This window comes from Fulmarus glacialis, unplaced genomic scaffold, assembly GCF_000690835.1.
Source record: "Fulmarus glacialis isolate BGI_N327 unplaced genomic scaffold, ASM69083v1 scaffold39263, whole genome shotgun sequence".
Lineage (NCBI taxonomy): Eukaryota > Metazoa > Chordata > Aves > Procellariiformes > Procellariidae > Fulmarus > Fulmarus glacialis.
Window position 1 is genome coordinate 75394 of NW_009205576.1, and position 17621 is coordinate 93014.

Here is a 17621-nt window from a genome sequence, read left to right on the forward strand (position 1 = left end):
ATCTTTCTCACAAAAAATTTATTTTCCAGTTTTTACATATTTGCCTTGACAATATCCTTGCCTTCACCCATGTAACAATACTGGCTTAATTCTTTGGTTTAGTTTGGGGATATTCAGAGTCTTTGTGGTTTGTATTATATGCCTTATTTTCCTGCTTTGGGAGATGGAATTATTTCAGCATAGGATGGGCTTTGACTGGTTGATTTATTTAAGCCCCTTTTAATAGAGTGTCACTGTGACAGCTTTTGGCAGTGTTTCTCTGCCTCTCATGTTACATTTGATTAAGCTGTTGTCACCATTAATTCACAGTTCATCTATATTTACCTCTTGAACGCTCCCTGTAATGCTTAGCCCTAAGTCAAGCATAGCCTCGCTCCTTAATCTTAATTGCTCCAAGTTTAATCTTAATTGCTCCAAGAAGCAGTCATGTAAACTGGTGAGGAACTGCTATTGCAAATCATGGTTTGAACGGCTTGTGCAGTGGTAGAGGAGGACACCAGAGAGAGACTCAATTTGGTTTTTAGTTGATTCTTTGTACACCTGCAATGGTTTGTGCTCAATATTTTTTTCCCAGCGAGGTGACATGTATTATAACCTGCAGGGGTATTTTATTTCTACGCCTCAGGACCTGTAGCTGTGAAGTTTCAGCAGGGTGGCTCTCAAACAGACAGGTGGTTTTTCTAGCATGTGAAGGTTCTAGTGCTGCTCAAAGAGCAAAAGCTCCAGAGGCAGCAGACAGTATATAGTGAACTTACGGTCCACACAGCCTGCACATTTGACAGTGTAACATTGGGCTATGGAGCAAAAGGCCATTTGTCACAGGTACCGTAGGAGAGTAGAAGATCCAGGTTCTACCTATTTACTCATTTATAGAGTTAGTTTAATGCAGCTCTAAAAGAGGCTTGTACGTGAATGGCTACGTTTTTGGTCCTGTCTTCAGCACTATGCCATCTTTCTCGCTGTAAATGGCCAAAAGGCAGTTCGTCCCTTCTGGGCCAGCTGCTGTACCTCCCCTTGGTGGGACAGTCCCGTTGTGGCAGGGAGGAAGCACTGAAGTTTCTCTGCTCCACCAGTGGCAGAGGATGCCCGGGGACTTCATGGAAGTGGGTTAGTGAGGTTCTTCCTCAGCTGCTCCAGCTCCTTGTAGGAGTGTTGTGTCAGGGTCTGTTCCCCAAGCAGGGAAACAGACTCTCCTGTGCTGGCCGAGTCCCAGATGTCTGGGGGGAATTTTCCATCTCTCAGGTACAACCACGTCTCAGTCTTACACTGAGCAGTGCCGCCACAAGCAAACACTTACTCAGGCTTTTTCTTTGAAAGGACGGTATCATCTGTTGCAATTAAAGCTGTATTTCTATGTCTAAAAAATCCTACGTGAGGAAGAACTGAAACTAATGCTTTTCTTTGTCTTGGCTGCAACTTGGGTGTAAAGCTTTACCCCGTTACAGCTACGAAGGCACTTAAACAATTTACTTGCATTTACTCACTCTAACTACATTTTCCACTTCTGTTTTCTGGACATGTATCTCAGCTCACGAAATTTTAAATTCAAACTGAGCTGTGTTTAAGTTGCTTACTGAGGAGTGGTGTCATTTTGATCCTGTCATTATGGCTAGTACAGGAAGTCAGTGTAAAGGAACAGAAATCCTTTTCCAACTCCCTTTCCTCCTAATGAATACCTGAAAGCAGCACTGCATTGTTATCTTTTTTTAACAGTATAATTTCTACTGCAAAATAAACGTTTCTATAGTTTGGCCATTATGGAAATAGGGCCCTTCAAGTATTTTATTTTCCCATATTGTGATGTGATATGTGAAGTTTTTCTGTATTTTCTTTTTCTAGGCTTGCTCCCAACATAATCTCTCCACTTGTCAGCCCCCTGAAAGCATTAGTTCCACCTTCCCTATTGCAGAAACATGGCTCTCCATCATCACACAGCCAGTCACCAAATGGGCAGCAATTTTCTGGAATACCAAATAAACCATATTCTCAATTTCAAAACCAGTCTGTACAGCAGGGATCTCAAGGTAACTCTTCCCTCTTTTTTTTCTTTTTTTTTTTTTAAACTTTCCTAATTCCTAGTTGGGGAGAAAGAATTTATTTCTGGTTTTGCATTTTCAGCCAATACTGTCTTATTAAGGGACTGACAGCATTTCAATGGGAACTCCAATTTTTAAAATGGCTTGATATACATACAGAGCAAAATTTTCAGACCAGTTTATGCTGTGATATGTTATCATAATGCGGAAAGCTATATCACAACAGCAGATTTATTGCATTTATTCAGGTTTTTCAGTAGATGGCTACTAGCTATGCACCTCACCTGACTGGTCATCCAGCCTTCTGTCAGCTTCAAGAGTGACCCTGCCAAAGCAAGAGCCATCTAGTCCCAAAATACATGGGCTGAAGCACACCTTGGCAATGTCCTGCTCAGCCCACTGATAGTGATGCGCTAGACATGAGCTTAGACAGAGAAAAAATATTTTGCTATTTATTATTTGGAAGTTTGGGATCTGTATTATTTTATATAATAAATCCAAAGGCACTCTGTACGACTATAGAGTGCCAGTGTGATGTGAGGACAGGAGTGAGAGCAGCTAAGCAGCTGTCCCACTGCTTAATTTAAAACATTTTTTGTTCTGAATTACTCAGCCTTTTTAATCGGGAGCTTATTTACCTATTCCAGAGTTCTGCTGTGGGAACTAATTAATATTTCTGCAATTTTTGAGGTATAAATTAGCAAGAGATATTATTATCACAGATTCTTCCAGTAACAGGAGCTTGCATATTTAAGAAATATGTTATATAATCCAGATGGTATGCTGCTTAAGTGTGGTAAATATTCACAGTAAAGAAGTGTGCAAGACATCTGTCTGGTTGCAAGTATAACCAAGCGTATAAGTTTATACAGGCAGATAACCAGCTTTTTGAAACTCGTTTCACAGCTGTAGTGTCATGTGTATAAGGTCTTTTTTGGCTGGCAAAGTATCACATGTGATCAATTTACCAGTGGGCAAAATAGGAGGTTTGCTTTCTCTCAATATATGCTAAGGCTAGGTCTGAAACCCAGGAGTTGAACACAAACCCAGTGAGTAATACACAGCTGTAATGGGGTTCAGTATCCCAACAGTTCCCTCTGCCCTTCATTCTCTGAGAAGTATTTTTGCTCTTTTAGTCTGAAAAGTTAAAGCGTATTATATTAAATGATTTGTGCTGAAGGAAAAACTAACTCAACCTGATGCTCAACAGATTATTCAATTTAAAAAGATTAACTCTGTAAGGGAAAAGTGGCAGATTTATGATAGCATATAATGATATATGATTATGTTACTATAATGAGCTAAATAACTACAAACCACAAGAGGAAAGTTTAGCAGCTCATTACTATGGCAGAAACAAATGCATAGACAGAACAAGTTTTGAACCACTTAAATAAATTGACTTTATTCCTTAAGAAAACCACATTTCCTTTTGAATGAATTGTTGCTTTCTAAGTGTTATGTCGTGTGGTTTTGAAAAAGCAATAATTTTCCACTTTGGCCAAATGTTGAAGTAGTATTATAAATTCATTATGGAAATGGTCATTCAAAAATCAATTTTGATTAGCAGCCTTTGAAATCAATTGATCTGTAACCTGTACTTAGCTGTACTTGCTCTACATCTTTTTTGCATCTCAGTTCATTAATAGCACATTTTTCTAATGGAATCTGTAGTAATTTGGAAGTTTTGAATTTTTGCCGAAAAAGGAACACTCTGTAAGTCTAGCTGTAGAACTAGGCGTCTGTGTAGAAGCATATAAACGTTGTGGGTCTGGAATTTTTAGAAGACAGCAAGCTTCGTCAAGCTGGTAGCAGAAATATGATAATGAAAGAATAAGCTGACATTATTTATATGTTTAAACCTAGTTGTAGTAAGATCACATGGAAATTATTACATGCTGAAAGAATTTGGCAGGCAATGGAATCCTGTAGTTATTTATACCTGACATGATTTCTTGTCAGAAATTTTATGGAATTTGAAAAGCGGAGATTTATTTGCACATACATGTAAATGACATGACATAACAAGATGGCATTTAATAGGCGTATTCCAATTATTTGCTCATTACATCATTCATTTTGAAGCTGCTTGAAGTTTTCTAGGCTGTGCCTTAGAGAAACAGAGGCAACCGGTGCACTGTGTGAAGTGGCTAACTGCAGCTTTTCTGTCACAAATTATTTCAAAGCAAAATTTTAACTAAATGTTATGTTTGGAACTTGGTTTATTCCTTTATTAACTGTTATATTTCTACATCTACTGTACATAAAACATTTAATAGCGATCATTTAAACTGACAGGACATTTAGTAAATTTTTCACTGGAAAATTAACCTCAGAAAATTTTTGCTTTAAATCAAAACTGAAGGAAAACCTGAAATCCATGTGGAAAAAAAAATATTGGTGAAACACTTGCTGCCAAATTGGTACTACACTTTTGCTCTCCTAGAAGGAGCAGTGATGTTTGCACCAGATGAGCCTTCTTGCTTACTTCATATTTTAACCACTGAAGGGAGGCTTTTTTAAGAACTTGTAAAAAACGCTCCATGTTTAGTTTACTTTCATCAACATATGTGTTTGCTAATTGAACTATTGATTATGGGATTTTAATCATATCTTAATGCCTAATACTTTCTGTTTAAAGCATTTCAAAAAATCTAAAGGAACCACAACTAAATGACATGAAACAAAAGCACCTTTGTTTCATACTGCACATTTAAAAAAAATATAAATGCAATAAAGCTCTGACTTGTATTGCATATGCAAATCAAACATTGTATTGCCTGCAAGCAACAAGTTTCATTTCCTGTGGTTGTGTAAAATGAATGAAACCTTATCTGGCAAGGGCACCCGTTGTTACAAAAGTCCTTGTGGTTGCTTTAACTCACATGGCCTTTCCATCTCTTGTCTAATGACTTTGGTTTTTCAGGAACACTTAGCATTTAAACAAGCTGGCAATTTTCCCTTTTTAATAGTGTAAAAGATGCGTGAGGCTCAGATCGTCTGGAACAGACTGACTGGCCTCTTGAGCCATGCCAGGCTACTAAAGGCCATCAGCAAGAGCCAATCTACCTGGTACCAAAAGAAACTCTCCGATTGTGCCTCTGAAGCAGTGGATGGGAGTATAGAAAGTATATAAAAAGTCATGAAAAAAATCTTACTGACATAGCAACTCACTGATCCTGCAGTCCTTCAACCTGGAGGTGTGCAATTTCAGTCACTCCAAGACTCATTTCCACCTTCCAGCATTGACATTCAGCTGGCAACATTTTCAAATACAGCTGTTAATAGTGCAGGCAAAATTCTTCCTACCCAGGTGTTATTTCATGCCCAGTTTAAGTGCAGGGAACATCACCCAATTCTTCCTATACGTCCTAGTAGTGAGCCTGCAGATCAGGTTCACCAGCTGCAACTGCAGTTCTTCAGTGTTTCAGCTGTAAGGCCAGTGTCCTCCTGAATAGAACACTGCCACAGTCACTCCCCATGAAACCTCAACGCCGTCATGTGAGAGGTTATTCTGAAGATGAGTCATGTAAACACACAGAAGAAAAATACAAGTGCTTGCAGACAGGTCTCCAACCAGGCAATGAACTGGCTTGTGCAGGATCCCTGCATAAGGGATAAAGCAGGCACTGTCTAACTCAGTAATCTTCTCAGTGCTCTTGTCTATGCAGAAGAGCTGTCTTGAGTCTCCACCTCTCTCTCACCTTTTGCAATTGCAAAAGCTATTGGGAGTCTCTGTCTTTCTCCTTCACCTTTCATCCTCAAGGAAGCAGCTACCTGCCTTGTAGTCCACTCCTCCCATAGCCATCCCTCTGCCTTTTTCCACATGCATAGAATGCCTTCCATAAAGCCTCTGTCCCTTTCTTATAAGGTCCCACTGTCTCGTCATTTCTATGAAGCTAATGAAAAAGGAAGTAAGCTTGCATTATACTGCTCAGGTCAGAAGGGTTAAAAGTCCCATTTTTAGTGTCATGGTTTGTTTTACCTGACCAGTGTTCTTGCTGCAACCTTTCCCTTCCTCACTCCATCTTTTTTCTTTAGTTTGCTACCTGCATTATCACATCTGCAAGCACATTAGAACAGGAATGGTGTATTTCTCGGCATTTTCTTTGGGAAGCACTTAGCAGAAATTTGGGCCTGGTGAATACAACAGTGCAGTAACACTAGTGTTCTCCTACATTGTGTCTCTTCATTGGATAGTTCCAGTAACACTTTTTGCACTGCCTTTTCAGATTATCACACAGTGATGCTGAGGGATAGATACTGCAATCCAAAGGAGAATTTGATTGCTTATGGCAGTTCTTTTCCAGACTTCTGAGTCTGAGGCAGTTCTCTGCCTCAGGTATTTTTTCCTGAGCAGCTAGACAGTGTAACTTAAAACACTTCAAAAGAAACGTTTACCCATAGGTCTTGAGAAAACCCTGGATTCGACTAGTTTCAATCCAGTTCTGTCTAAGCCACTGTGCCAGCCCTGTAGATCATAAAGATATTTAATTGATTTAACAAAGGCAAGCCTGGGAGCATGACGAAAGGGCAGCAATTAGAGAGACAGAGAAAATACACGTCATGCCTTCCCTAGAAGTGATGTGTATAGCAGACATTCTGGAAAAGGTTCAGTTTTTTCTCTAGCAATGCATATAAGTGCTCTCTGCACCCAGTTATACCTCATCTGAAGCCAAGTGTCTCATTTTTTTTCATTGCTCATCTCAAAAGGATATATTTTTAGAAGGCTTACAGCAAGCAGTTCATGTTTTGTAAACGGAAAAGTCAGGATAATTATCAAAAGCCAATCGATAAAGCACTGTACCTAAAACCACATAAAAAGATGGCTTTGCTACCTCTCATAAGAGCTCTTTGGTTTTTTGAGCCAGACTATCCAGGCAGTAAATAGAGGTGGCTGTCTATTTATTATGAGGAAGGACATGCATCATTTAATACTCAGCTTTCCAAATTTCTGAGCCGCCTTCTACATAGCAGCAAATGTGAACAGCTTTGGTACAGTGTGCATAGTGTCTTTATCTAATACAGTCATCCATTAGTACTTCACCAATCATGGATATCAACAATTTAGGTACTTTGTGGTGGAGGATCATAGGTTCTCGAGAAATTAATCATCTAATCATTGCAGATTCTGCCAAAACACATATTAAACTGTGAAACTTCAGAGCAAATTTTTCACCACTCGATGAGTTCATTGCATTTCTACTAAAGAATTGCCTCAGCCTTATTTATTACCACCTTAGAAAACATGACCAGAATGAACAGACAGACCCTGAGCTTTGCCTGATACTATCTACTTGGTCAAACTTTGGTAGTAAAGGGAAAATGTAGAAAAAAACAGAAGATCTTTCTTAACAGGAAAAAGCTTATACACTGCATGATTTGTAAGGGACAAATTCCACCCTGTACAGCACCCAGGCGCCATGTGATAGGCACACATACTTCATTTCTAAACAAACAGACCGAATAGCTGCACAACTGGCCCAGCAAGTCAAGTCTTCCACTGGTGAGTGGAGCTCTGCTGATTTCTGTCAGCTGAAGAACTGGTTGTGTCTGTGTTAGACTGAACTACCTGGAGCTTTTGTAGTAGTTCCTTAGGAAATGTTTCAGTCCGAGTAAGACTGAGGGAAGAAAGACAACACCTCCATATTTTTTCTGGCAATTAGAGGAAAATCCTGATGGCACATTCTACTAAACTTTAAGCCTGACTTGGTTGACTTCAGTCGCATATAAAGGAAGGAGCATCATTTCAGAAGGGACTTTCAGAGAAGGTAGGAAAAGGGATAATTGATGTAAATGTGCAATTACTGTGCAATGCATCTGGAATCAGGAAGAGGTTATTGAGGCAGGAGGAAGGAAGAGAATTAAACCAGGCCATGGTTGGTATAAATCTTGTGGCATGCTTTGAGGTCATCCTTATGGGAACAAATAACATTTTCTTTTAGGATGTCGGCACAAACTTGTAAGTTGTAAAATTCCTTCCTCAGCAATTCATTTGTCCTTTACTGTTAAATATCTTCTTTTGTTATGTACAACTCATTCACAACTTCTGCTGGCAAAAACCAAACTGCTGGTCCACTGGTAATACGATACTTGAAAAAAGAGCAGGAGATAAGAAACATAGGGCAATGCAGGTGACAAAAATCAAACATGCCCCAAAAGCAGAATGACCAAGGCAGCCAGAGACCATACAGATTTATCTCAGCACTCTTCAGAAGCGAGAAGAGCCTCTCGCTGAACTCAAAATCTTCACCTGACGTCTATCTGGTGTCAGTCTTGCACCTGTAGTTCAATTGTACTTGCAGACTGTGGCCCCCTCTGTTCACTGAAAGGGGTTTCATTTGAAATAAGAACAGTCTGAGAAAGGAGAGGTTTAAGGTACTCTTAAAGGTATTTCAAATAAATAGCAGTGCATAACGCACACTGGATGGGAAAAGACTTTACTCAATTGAAAACAAAGCAGGGCTATTAATTTAAATATTGCGTTATTGTATTTAAATTAAAAGTAATTCCTTACAGACACATTCCCTTAGGAACCGAGCATCCTGGACCTGATCCAGTGGAGTACTTACTACTTAGCTTTGAACACAAGTGGGCTGTTGACTGCATTCAGCTGATGTATTGCTTGAAATGAAGCACATCCTTGAGATTTTTGCTTGATGGGGATCACAGTCCACAGCACCTTGTGGGACCGAGTCTGATGTAGCTTTTATATTATTACGTCTTATAGAATAGCATGATCATTTTTCCATAGTTAAAACTGAGGAACTAAACCCCCCCCCAATAGTAATGAAATACTGTGACAGAAACGGAGAAATACCATTGCAGTACTGTTAAAATGTGTGTGCAATATCTGTTTTCAGGTTACCAAGGCAGCTTTCACTCAATACAAAACTGTTTCCACTATGGAGACTGCTACAGAACAATGGACCAGTCTGTCACCAGTGATGTGCTAACAGGGGAATCCCATTGCTTTAATCCTCTGAGACAGAATGGCTATCACATACTCAATGCACCTTTAGCTTCAACAGGTAATTTATTCTGCCTATAAAGAATTATCCATATGATATTTTTAGCAGGAGGGAAAAAGAACACATTTTATAGTCAATGTCATTACAAAAATATGTTTGCATAAAAAACTCAGTCACTGAAATTCATTTGCATCTATAAAAATCCCAGGAGGAAAGCAAATTTGTTTTCTTTAATCGTCCTGTATTTGACTGATGGACAAATTCTCCTTTCATTCTGCTGGATGTCATAGGCAACACACACCTTCAGGAGAGCTGACAAACGAGACACTTCTCACATTTGTTGTGTGGGCTATTCATTGTACATCTCTTCAGGTATGCTCAGGCAGGCTTTTATAATCAGATCAAAGTTAGGAAGATAGTTAACACAACTCCAAAGAAAATAGCAGCAGCAGGGATTTCCTGGCCATCTAAGAATACAAGGATGGCTTTCTTTTGCAATACTGATGTTTACAAAATGGAAAGGCGCTGCTTTGATAAATTCAGCTAAAAATATGAGTTAATTTCTTTTTGTTTGGGAGTTCCTTTGTGCTTTTGCACATTCATGGCAATTGTATTTTCCCGTTTAGCTACATATTTGCATAGTGTAAAATTTGCAACAAGTTATTATAGCTAGATTACTATAATACTTCAATATTTAAGTATTCATTTTCATAAAGCATTTTTTTCTACTTTTAAAACCACAATTAAGAATTGACAGAATTACTGAAATCAAACAAAATATGAGTATTGTCAGAGCCATGAAACACTACCATTTACTGCAATCTTTACTTACATATCTCCAAGAAATTTTTCTTCATGTTTGAATTCAGAAGGGCATCTCGGTTAAGGACGATACTGAAAACATATGTTTAAATGCTTTTTGAAATGGGGCCTGAGTCAGACCACAAAATTAGAGTTGACTTTCCTGTTTGTTTTGTATTAAAGGAGTCTCTGTTCAGAGAGAGCGTGCATGCATTTGTCTGGTGTTCCAAACTAGAAAGTGTATGCATCAGTAACGAACACAAGGGAAAAGTTTAAGATGAAGTTTCAACTTCAACTTTGAATTCTTTTGTGTTATTCATAAGTTTGATGTTACTAAAACACTTTTTTTTCATGTTAACATCAAATTTCAAGTTTAGATTGACAGCCTGCAATATTTAAAGAACAGACTAAATAAACTTTCCAAAAGAAATTGTAGGAGCAAAGAATAATACTATGGCAAGACACCAACTTCAACAACAGTTGATTTTTCTGTCTGGGGCTAAACTATTATGAAATGTTCCTGTGTAATATTTTTGTTTTTAGAGTGGTTATTGAGGTATGCAAATACTTAAAAGGCTGAAACATAAATGTATATGAAATATATAAATCTTATCTCATCTTTTTGTGTGTAAAATAGAACCATTCAGGTTTGCAAGATTCATCAAGGCGGTGCATTAATTTTTTTCAGGCTTTTATAGCACCATTAATATTAAATGAGATCTCATCTCACAGGACTGCCAAATGTGACTGGCAAACAGCTGTTCCATGAATCACATTAACAGTCAATAAATTTTTATTTTCTGTTCAGGACTTTGGATAGTTTACTCTATCTGGAATCTAATAATGATTTCTGGGGTGTATGCTTATCTTGGGTTTTGTCCATCTGTGGTTGTGTATCCACCCTGTATACAGGCTCATCAAATAGAAATTAGCATAACATAAATACTCGCAAAACTTACCAAAATACTGGTCACTCCGCTTGGACTGACACAGCACAGGGCAGATAAACAGGCCAAGTTTGTCTTCCAGAGACTGTGGACATACGCTGCATGCCAGACTTCTGCAGACAGCAGAATTTGACTTGTAAACTAACAGTAAATTAATACATCATAGGAAAATGCAGAAATGCGAATAAGTAGAGAATTTGGTCTCAAATAATAAAAACATACCTAATAGTAAAATACCTATAATTAAGTTCTAAGGACTGAACCGACAGTTCTTTCTGAAATCAGGACTGGCTGTGTAAGACTACAGGATCTGTCATTGCTGGTGGTGCGGTGCCGCACAGCCTGGAGGCCTCAGTTAAGCCTGGTGCAGTGCTAGATTCAGCCATATCTAGACACACTTGCCTGCGGAGTTAGGCAGACGGAAGAGATGAGAGAAAGGCTAAAGAGAAGAAGGACTGAGGGGAACTGAGGCACAGAAAAACAGTCATTTCCCAGTGGCTCCACAGAGCTCCTCCGTCAAGCAGAGAATGAAGCCAGGTCCCAGTGCTTTAACCACAAGGATCAGCCATCCACTCATTGACTTGCAGTTCACACGAATGTTATTTGTAAGAGATTTATTTTCTACATTAGGCACCTAGTTTGCAGGCATGTTCTTAACTAGAAGAATCTTGTTCCATGTGTTGCCTCAGCTGACTGAATGCTGATGACAATTATTAAAATTGTGGTAGGTGGGCTCTGTGGACTGGGTGCAGGGGTCAGAACCTTGCACTGAAACTCACACAGACACTTTTCTGAAGGCCCAACCCAAATCAGTGGTACAGGGTAAAACAGAATACATAAGTTGAAGGATGAACATTAGGGGTCAATGTTTCATGCGGTAGTTTGGGGAGGGGATAGTGGGGTGGGTTAAAAAACTGTTGAAGGAGAAGACTTAGGAGGTTGCCCAGCCCCCAGGCAGACAGCAGAGCCATGGGGCAGATAGGAGGGTCTGGTTGGTGTGAGGAGAAGTCCGGGCACAGGGACAGATCCAGAAAGGAGAAGGGCAGGGCAAGGGGTGAACACAGCAGGGGTGAGGTAAGGAAAGAGCTGGACTGCAGTAAGATGAGTATGTGCACGTGAGCCTTGACTGGCCAGTTGCAAAAGTGGGGCATAATAGGAAATTTTCATGTCCTTTGGGGTAGTCAATGAATCTTTTGTTTCGGGCTCCCTGGCACTCCAGCTGCCACAACACCTGGTAGCAGGCAAGCCTGTTCCGTTCCACAGGGATGCACAGCTCAGGGAGGCTTGTAACAGCTGTGGAAGTTTTGCATCATAAAAGAAGGACAGAGAAATTCTTCCCCACCATAGTGGCTTTCTGGTAGCCTGGCAAGCACCAGCCAGGCCAGGTGAGGAGCCAGCAGCGTGGTGGGCTGAGGACAACGTGGTGCACAGCTTCTTCCACACGTCCTGGGATCCTGACCTGACCCAGACATGCTTCCACAGACCTCACTTCTGCAGTATGTGGGGATCCAATAAATGTAGGATCCAGATTTCTTCTGGATCTTAAGAGCATCTGGGAGACACATGGAACATTTTTCCTAAGTGCCATGAAAAGGAAAAACACACAAAACGAGAGGACTGCATCACTTTTAGTGTACACTTACTAGGATCCTTGCCCACTCATTGTTTTGACATCCTATTCAGATAATGACTGTAAAGTCCCAAGGGAGTCAAACTCTGATACTTGCACTTCACTGGCAAATGGGTAGCTTTCCACAGAAATGAATGGGAGCTTCATCTACTATGACACAAAAGCCCATGGAGATTAGTTTGTATATCTCCTGGGTAAGGCTTTGATGGTAAACCCTATTGTCTTTTCATTAACACTGTGCTGCACTGTATAATCCCAGGCCTCAAACTATGCTTCCTTCCTTATATGTACTGTGGTACTAAATCATGTCCATACAACGTGTCACGCTTTCAGGCTATGATGCAATCTCTGAAGCACAGTGCGTATCTGAAGACATGGTCTCCAACGGAACTGATGAAAATGGATTCTTCCAAAACGGCGCCTTTGATCACTGCTTGAATCACATTCCTTCCATCTATACAGATACCTAAGAGCAGTGCTGACCTTGTTTCCTTTATTATACCTATAACTGTGTATGTAATAACAAAGGTGTTGTTCAAGTACTTTTATTTAGTCTGTATCCCTATATGTGCTCATTTAAATAAACACCTCACATTTACCAAACCATTTTATACATGAATAGTCTGTATAAGATAATATTGGAACCTGTTCCTTTGCTGTGGCACTTTGAAATTCATGCTTTAAGGGAACGAGGAGCATTTCAAGCAGCTTGTTTTGTAAGTTCTCTCAGTAAAGTGTAAATGTAAGTTATATAATAAACTTGTAAAGAAGGTTTGGTTTTTTTTCCTGAAAAGTATGTTTCAGTTTGAGAATATTGTTCCCTTTAATCAGTTTTCGTTTAACTCATCAATTCTTCTCTTTTTTTTTTTTCTTTTTTTTTTAACTAAAAGGATTTTTTTAATCACAGACCTCATGTATATAAAGATCTTCATTTTCTCGGCTGGTTTTATATTTTCAGTTTTACAAGAAAGCATTAAAAACTGGAAACAAGTGTGCTGTCATTTCTTAACATCATCCGTCTGCCTGATAAATCCTAATACTACATTCTTAAAATGTTTGAGAGCGATTTAAACAAAGCAGTGACATTTCAGTAACTGTAAAATTAAAGCAGCCCAAGTGTACGTGAAGAAAACCAAGGGGTCTGCAGACTTTCAGTGAAAGGGCCAGAAGCCTTCCAGCGCAGGGCGGCACCATGGGCTGGCTTCCCAGCACTGCCTGCAGGCCCTGCACCAACTCCCAGCCTTCCTGCTGCCCCTGCCATGGTGGGTACATCAGCACCTGCAGCCATCCCAGCAGTGTACAGGAAAATTAAATGCAGCTGTGGCTGGCTTTTTGCCTCCGCAAGTAAATGTACAGCCTCATCCCATGTGAGATCAGTGGCATATTCACACTGCACAAACACTGAGTGGGGGGCAGGTCACCTGATTTCTCCATGCGCGATACCCAGCAGCCACTCTGAACTCTCCACTTCAGGCACATGCTACAGAGAAGAGCAGGACACCTGCGGAGAGCTTTCCTCCATCCAAAGCACTTGTAATCAGTGGCTTCCAGAGGAACAGAGGTCACCTGCAGGTCACTGGGGCCCTGGCCCCACTGGGCTGCATTTCCCAGCCTAGTCGTCATGTTAGCTTTTACGGCTAACATGCATCTTGCAAGGGGACAGGCACTCCCAATGTGTGCCAATGCAGGCATGTTAGATGTGAGCTCCTGAAAATGTCCCATGGTGGTTTGCGAGAACAACAAGGAAAAACAAACTGGAAAAAAAAAAAAAAATTCTCATTTGCAAATCATTGCCAGTTGGGCTCAATAAGGCACCCTAGGAGCAATGCATGGTTTTCTGAAAGGCTTTATTCTGTCTAATACACAAACCCCAACCTCAGGAAATGCTGCTGCATGCAGACCCTGCTGTCCCACAGGTGTGGGTATAGCCTCACGAAGGAAAAAGGCTGGCAGTTTGAGTTAAATGAAGATGTGCTATGTCCCTGGGAAGATTACTTAGAGTTAGCATCAACTTTGCTCTTGTACTATAAATGGAAACAATTGACAATAAATGTCCTGGCTGCCCTTGGCAGTGCCCAGCTGTGACTGGCTGTGCCTTCTGCGCCCGATACCAGAGGGCTTGAGCTTGGCCACAAGGCAGAGCTCTTGTGAAAAGGCCGAAGGACGTTTTTACAGCAGGTCCCAGAGCCAAGTCTGCAAAAGGATACCACGCCCACAGCAATGACAAGCCGTTCCCACACCACCACTTCTGCAGCAGAGGTGCCACACCAGGCACATGGCAGCCCGAGGAGGCTATCCTGTGCCCATCCCAGCCAGGGCTGCACACCTGAAATGCTGCTGATGCCTGAGAAGTTTTTCACCACCAGGCAAATCTTCACAAGCACCATTCACTAAAGGACGCCCAGATTGAGCATCAGTCGATGTCTGGCAAATACCCCTTCATTTACAGCTCAAAGTTATCCATGCTACCAAGGGGCACTACTGAAAAGCTCACATTGGGTTGAAACCGGTCAGTGACTGAGGATGGTACTTTCTTTTTTTCCTGTCTTCTCCCCAAGGAGCTGCTCGGCAGCGGTGTGCTCATGCAGTGCTGTTGAGGACCTTCCCTGATGCCAGGTATGCCAGTGCCAAGCCCCGTCTCTTCAGTTTTCAGGCCTGTAATCCAATTAGCTGCTCCCCAGAAAACAGCCTAAAGCAAAAAGCAGCTGCTGAGAGATTTCTTGCCCCTCCTACCCGCAAAGGATTGACAGAAAAATGTCAAGCACCTGGCTTCAGCAAAATAGCAAGTTCTGCAGGAAGAAAAATGCTAAATTCAGTGGCATGTTAAGAAAATACCACGTTTTGCAGCTGCATAGTCAGAATCCACAGAGCGGGCCCCAAGCTGAATGGGGCGATTCTTTGGCAGCATTTGCAGAAGTGGCATTACTGGGTCCACAGGGCTGTGGTTCCCTTTACGGTCACAAAGTTATACAACCACAATGAATATATATATTTTAAAGCACAATTTGGTGACAACGTGTGAACCCAGCAGTCAAAGTACCGGGGAAAACACAGTAGAAGCATAAACTCAGAGGTCTCCAGTGCCCCAGTCTCTCAGTGTATTTATGTGTCCTTGCAGCCCTACCAGGATATGCCAGCTGTAACTCTTGGCAGTTTCTAGCTTTGGCAAACATCTCGTACGGAATCAGAAGGGTACGGTGAGGGTGTCCCATGCTTGCAGACAAGCCTTGAGTGGCAGCTCTCCTGGGGGACCAAGACCTTGCCTGCACTGCAAGGGTGTTATCCCCAGAGGCCAGTCAACGGCCCGTGGCCAATGGCTCCCTGCCTCTGTCGGGCACTTCGCACAGAGGTGGAGCGGGAGGGAAACCCAGACACAGCAGCAGAGGAAACTGCTGCAAAGAAAAGTGCTGGGGTGGCAGCTAAGAGAGAAAAGAAACAACAAAATGACACTGAAGGGGGACGACCAGCAGTCAGTCACAGCGAAAGGCTTGTACCAACCCGCCCAGAAACGCGGGACACAGCTCAGGTCCAGTCCCAGGACCCGGCAGCCTAGGGGTCTGCTCCTGCATGAGCATCAAGCACCCCGGTGCCACTGCGCCTCTCCTCAGCCACGGCAGCCTCTGCAAACGGGAAAAACCCTGGATGCCATGCCATCACAGCAGCACGTTTAGCACTGCTCTGAGGCTGAGCTGGGCTAACCACAAAATCTACATGGATGCAGCCCTTGTTTCTCCAGGGCCTGGTTGCACCTTGTTAGTGTACGTGAAGGTGTCTCTCTATCCAATTTAGCTTTCTGTCCTCAGGAAATCTGAATGAAACGTAGACATTCAGGAAGTTTTACAGTTAGTCACTACAGAACAAGGTGCATGGGGTTATATGACCCCCTCTTTTATAAACAGTTCCTCAAGATCTCTAGCTCTCAAGGATGCCCAGTCCCAGCTGCAAACCCGTTAATTGTGGCGGCCCTGCCTGGCCCAAGCAGTCCCTGGCAGCACTGACTCATCATTCCTCTCCCAGAATTAAAATGCATAAAGGCTCCAAATTGTGCTTTAAGCTTACACACGTGGCTTTGCTTCTGATCACTGCCACGTTTGGCTTTCTGTCCTGTTGCTTATCTACTCTGATGCATCAGAGTTTTGGGGATTTTTTGTCTCAGACATAAGTGGCCAGAACTCTTCCCTAAAACATTAAACAAGGAGGCAGGTAGCTTAACAACTGCCAAGCAGTAAAAACTCGAGCTTTTGAAGGAGGACTTAGAAAAAACATAGCTAAAGCCCAACAAAGCTGTAATAGCTGAAACAAAAATCAAAATAATTCCTGTGCTTCAATTAGTTGGAGACATTAAAAGGAAATCATGCCTTAAAAAGATGATTAATCTAATTTCCTAAAAATTAAAGAAATCCTTCTAAAAATGACATTTTTTTAGTTAAAAATACAAACCAACCAAACCTAAACATATTTGATCAATTACAAAAATATTTATGTCACAACAACCAGGCTGTTCAAAACCACATAATGATTCACAAAGGTCTGGGAAACTTAAAGCATAGCAGCTGGAGTGATGATTTAATTCCAGAATCTGTGTGAATCAGGTTTTCTGTAAATTAAAAGGATAGATTCAGAGAAATGCAAAGGCACTCGTTTGAGTCTGTACGGTTTGGAAAGTTATCCATAATAAAACCATTAGAATACACAATAGCACAAGTTAATGGTTACTTGTGTGCTTGTGTACTTCATTATTTCCTTTTATTACATGTAAGTAGGGAAGTATCTCATGTAAGCTTTTCCTAAAGACACAAAGAAACCTTTCAATGGAATTTATTGCTTGGCAAGTTTCTCGTTGTGGTGCTGTAAAAACCCCACCAACTAATACGTATAATAACTGGAGTAAGGCTTTATAATAGTAGAAAATTATTACCCTGTGGAATTAAAATGGAACTGCTGGTTCCAGTTGACTGTCAGATACTTTTTCAATCTAGGCAACAGAATTCAAATAATAAATTACAACACTACTTTATAAATAGCTACAAATCATTTCCCCAGTGAACCAAAACCCCATTTACCCCTGTGTGTGTACTCTGTGTGTACACAGGATGCTTTAGGAACAACTGAAATAAGATGACCTTCAGTGGCTGATCAAGCTGGGAGAGAGAAAATGAATTTCAAGTTTACACTGAAGCAGCTAAAGCACTTCTTTGCGCTTTCCACCAGCTGGGATGCAAGCCAAATATTCAGC

At 41.1% G+C, this 17621-nt stretch overlaps 1 protein-coding gene across 1 annotated transcript in view; it reads left to right on the top strand.

Moving 5' to 3' along the window:
* The window catches only part of GLIS1 (GLIS family zinc finger 1), a gene marked incomplete at its 5' end in the record, with an annotated part of 42389 nt that extends 29324 nt beyond the window's left edge, over positions 1-13065 (top strand). Inside the window, 3 exons of the mRNA XM_009575433.1 lie at positions 1840-2024; positions 8900-9067; positions 12719-13065. Of these exons, the coding sequence (XP_009573728.1) occupies positions 1840-2024; positions 8900-9067; positions 12719-12855 (490 nt within the window). The remainder of the gene's footprint in view (positions 1-1839; positions 2025-8899; positions 9068-12718) is intronic.
* Between the last annotated feature and the right edge of the window lie 4556 nt (positions 13066-17621).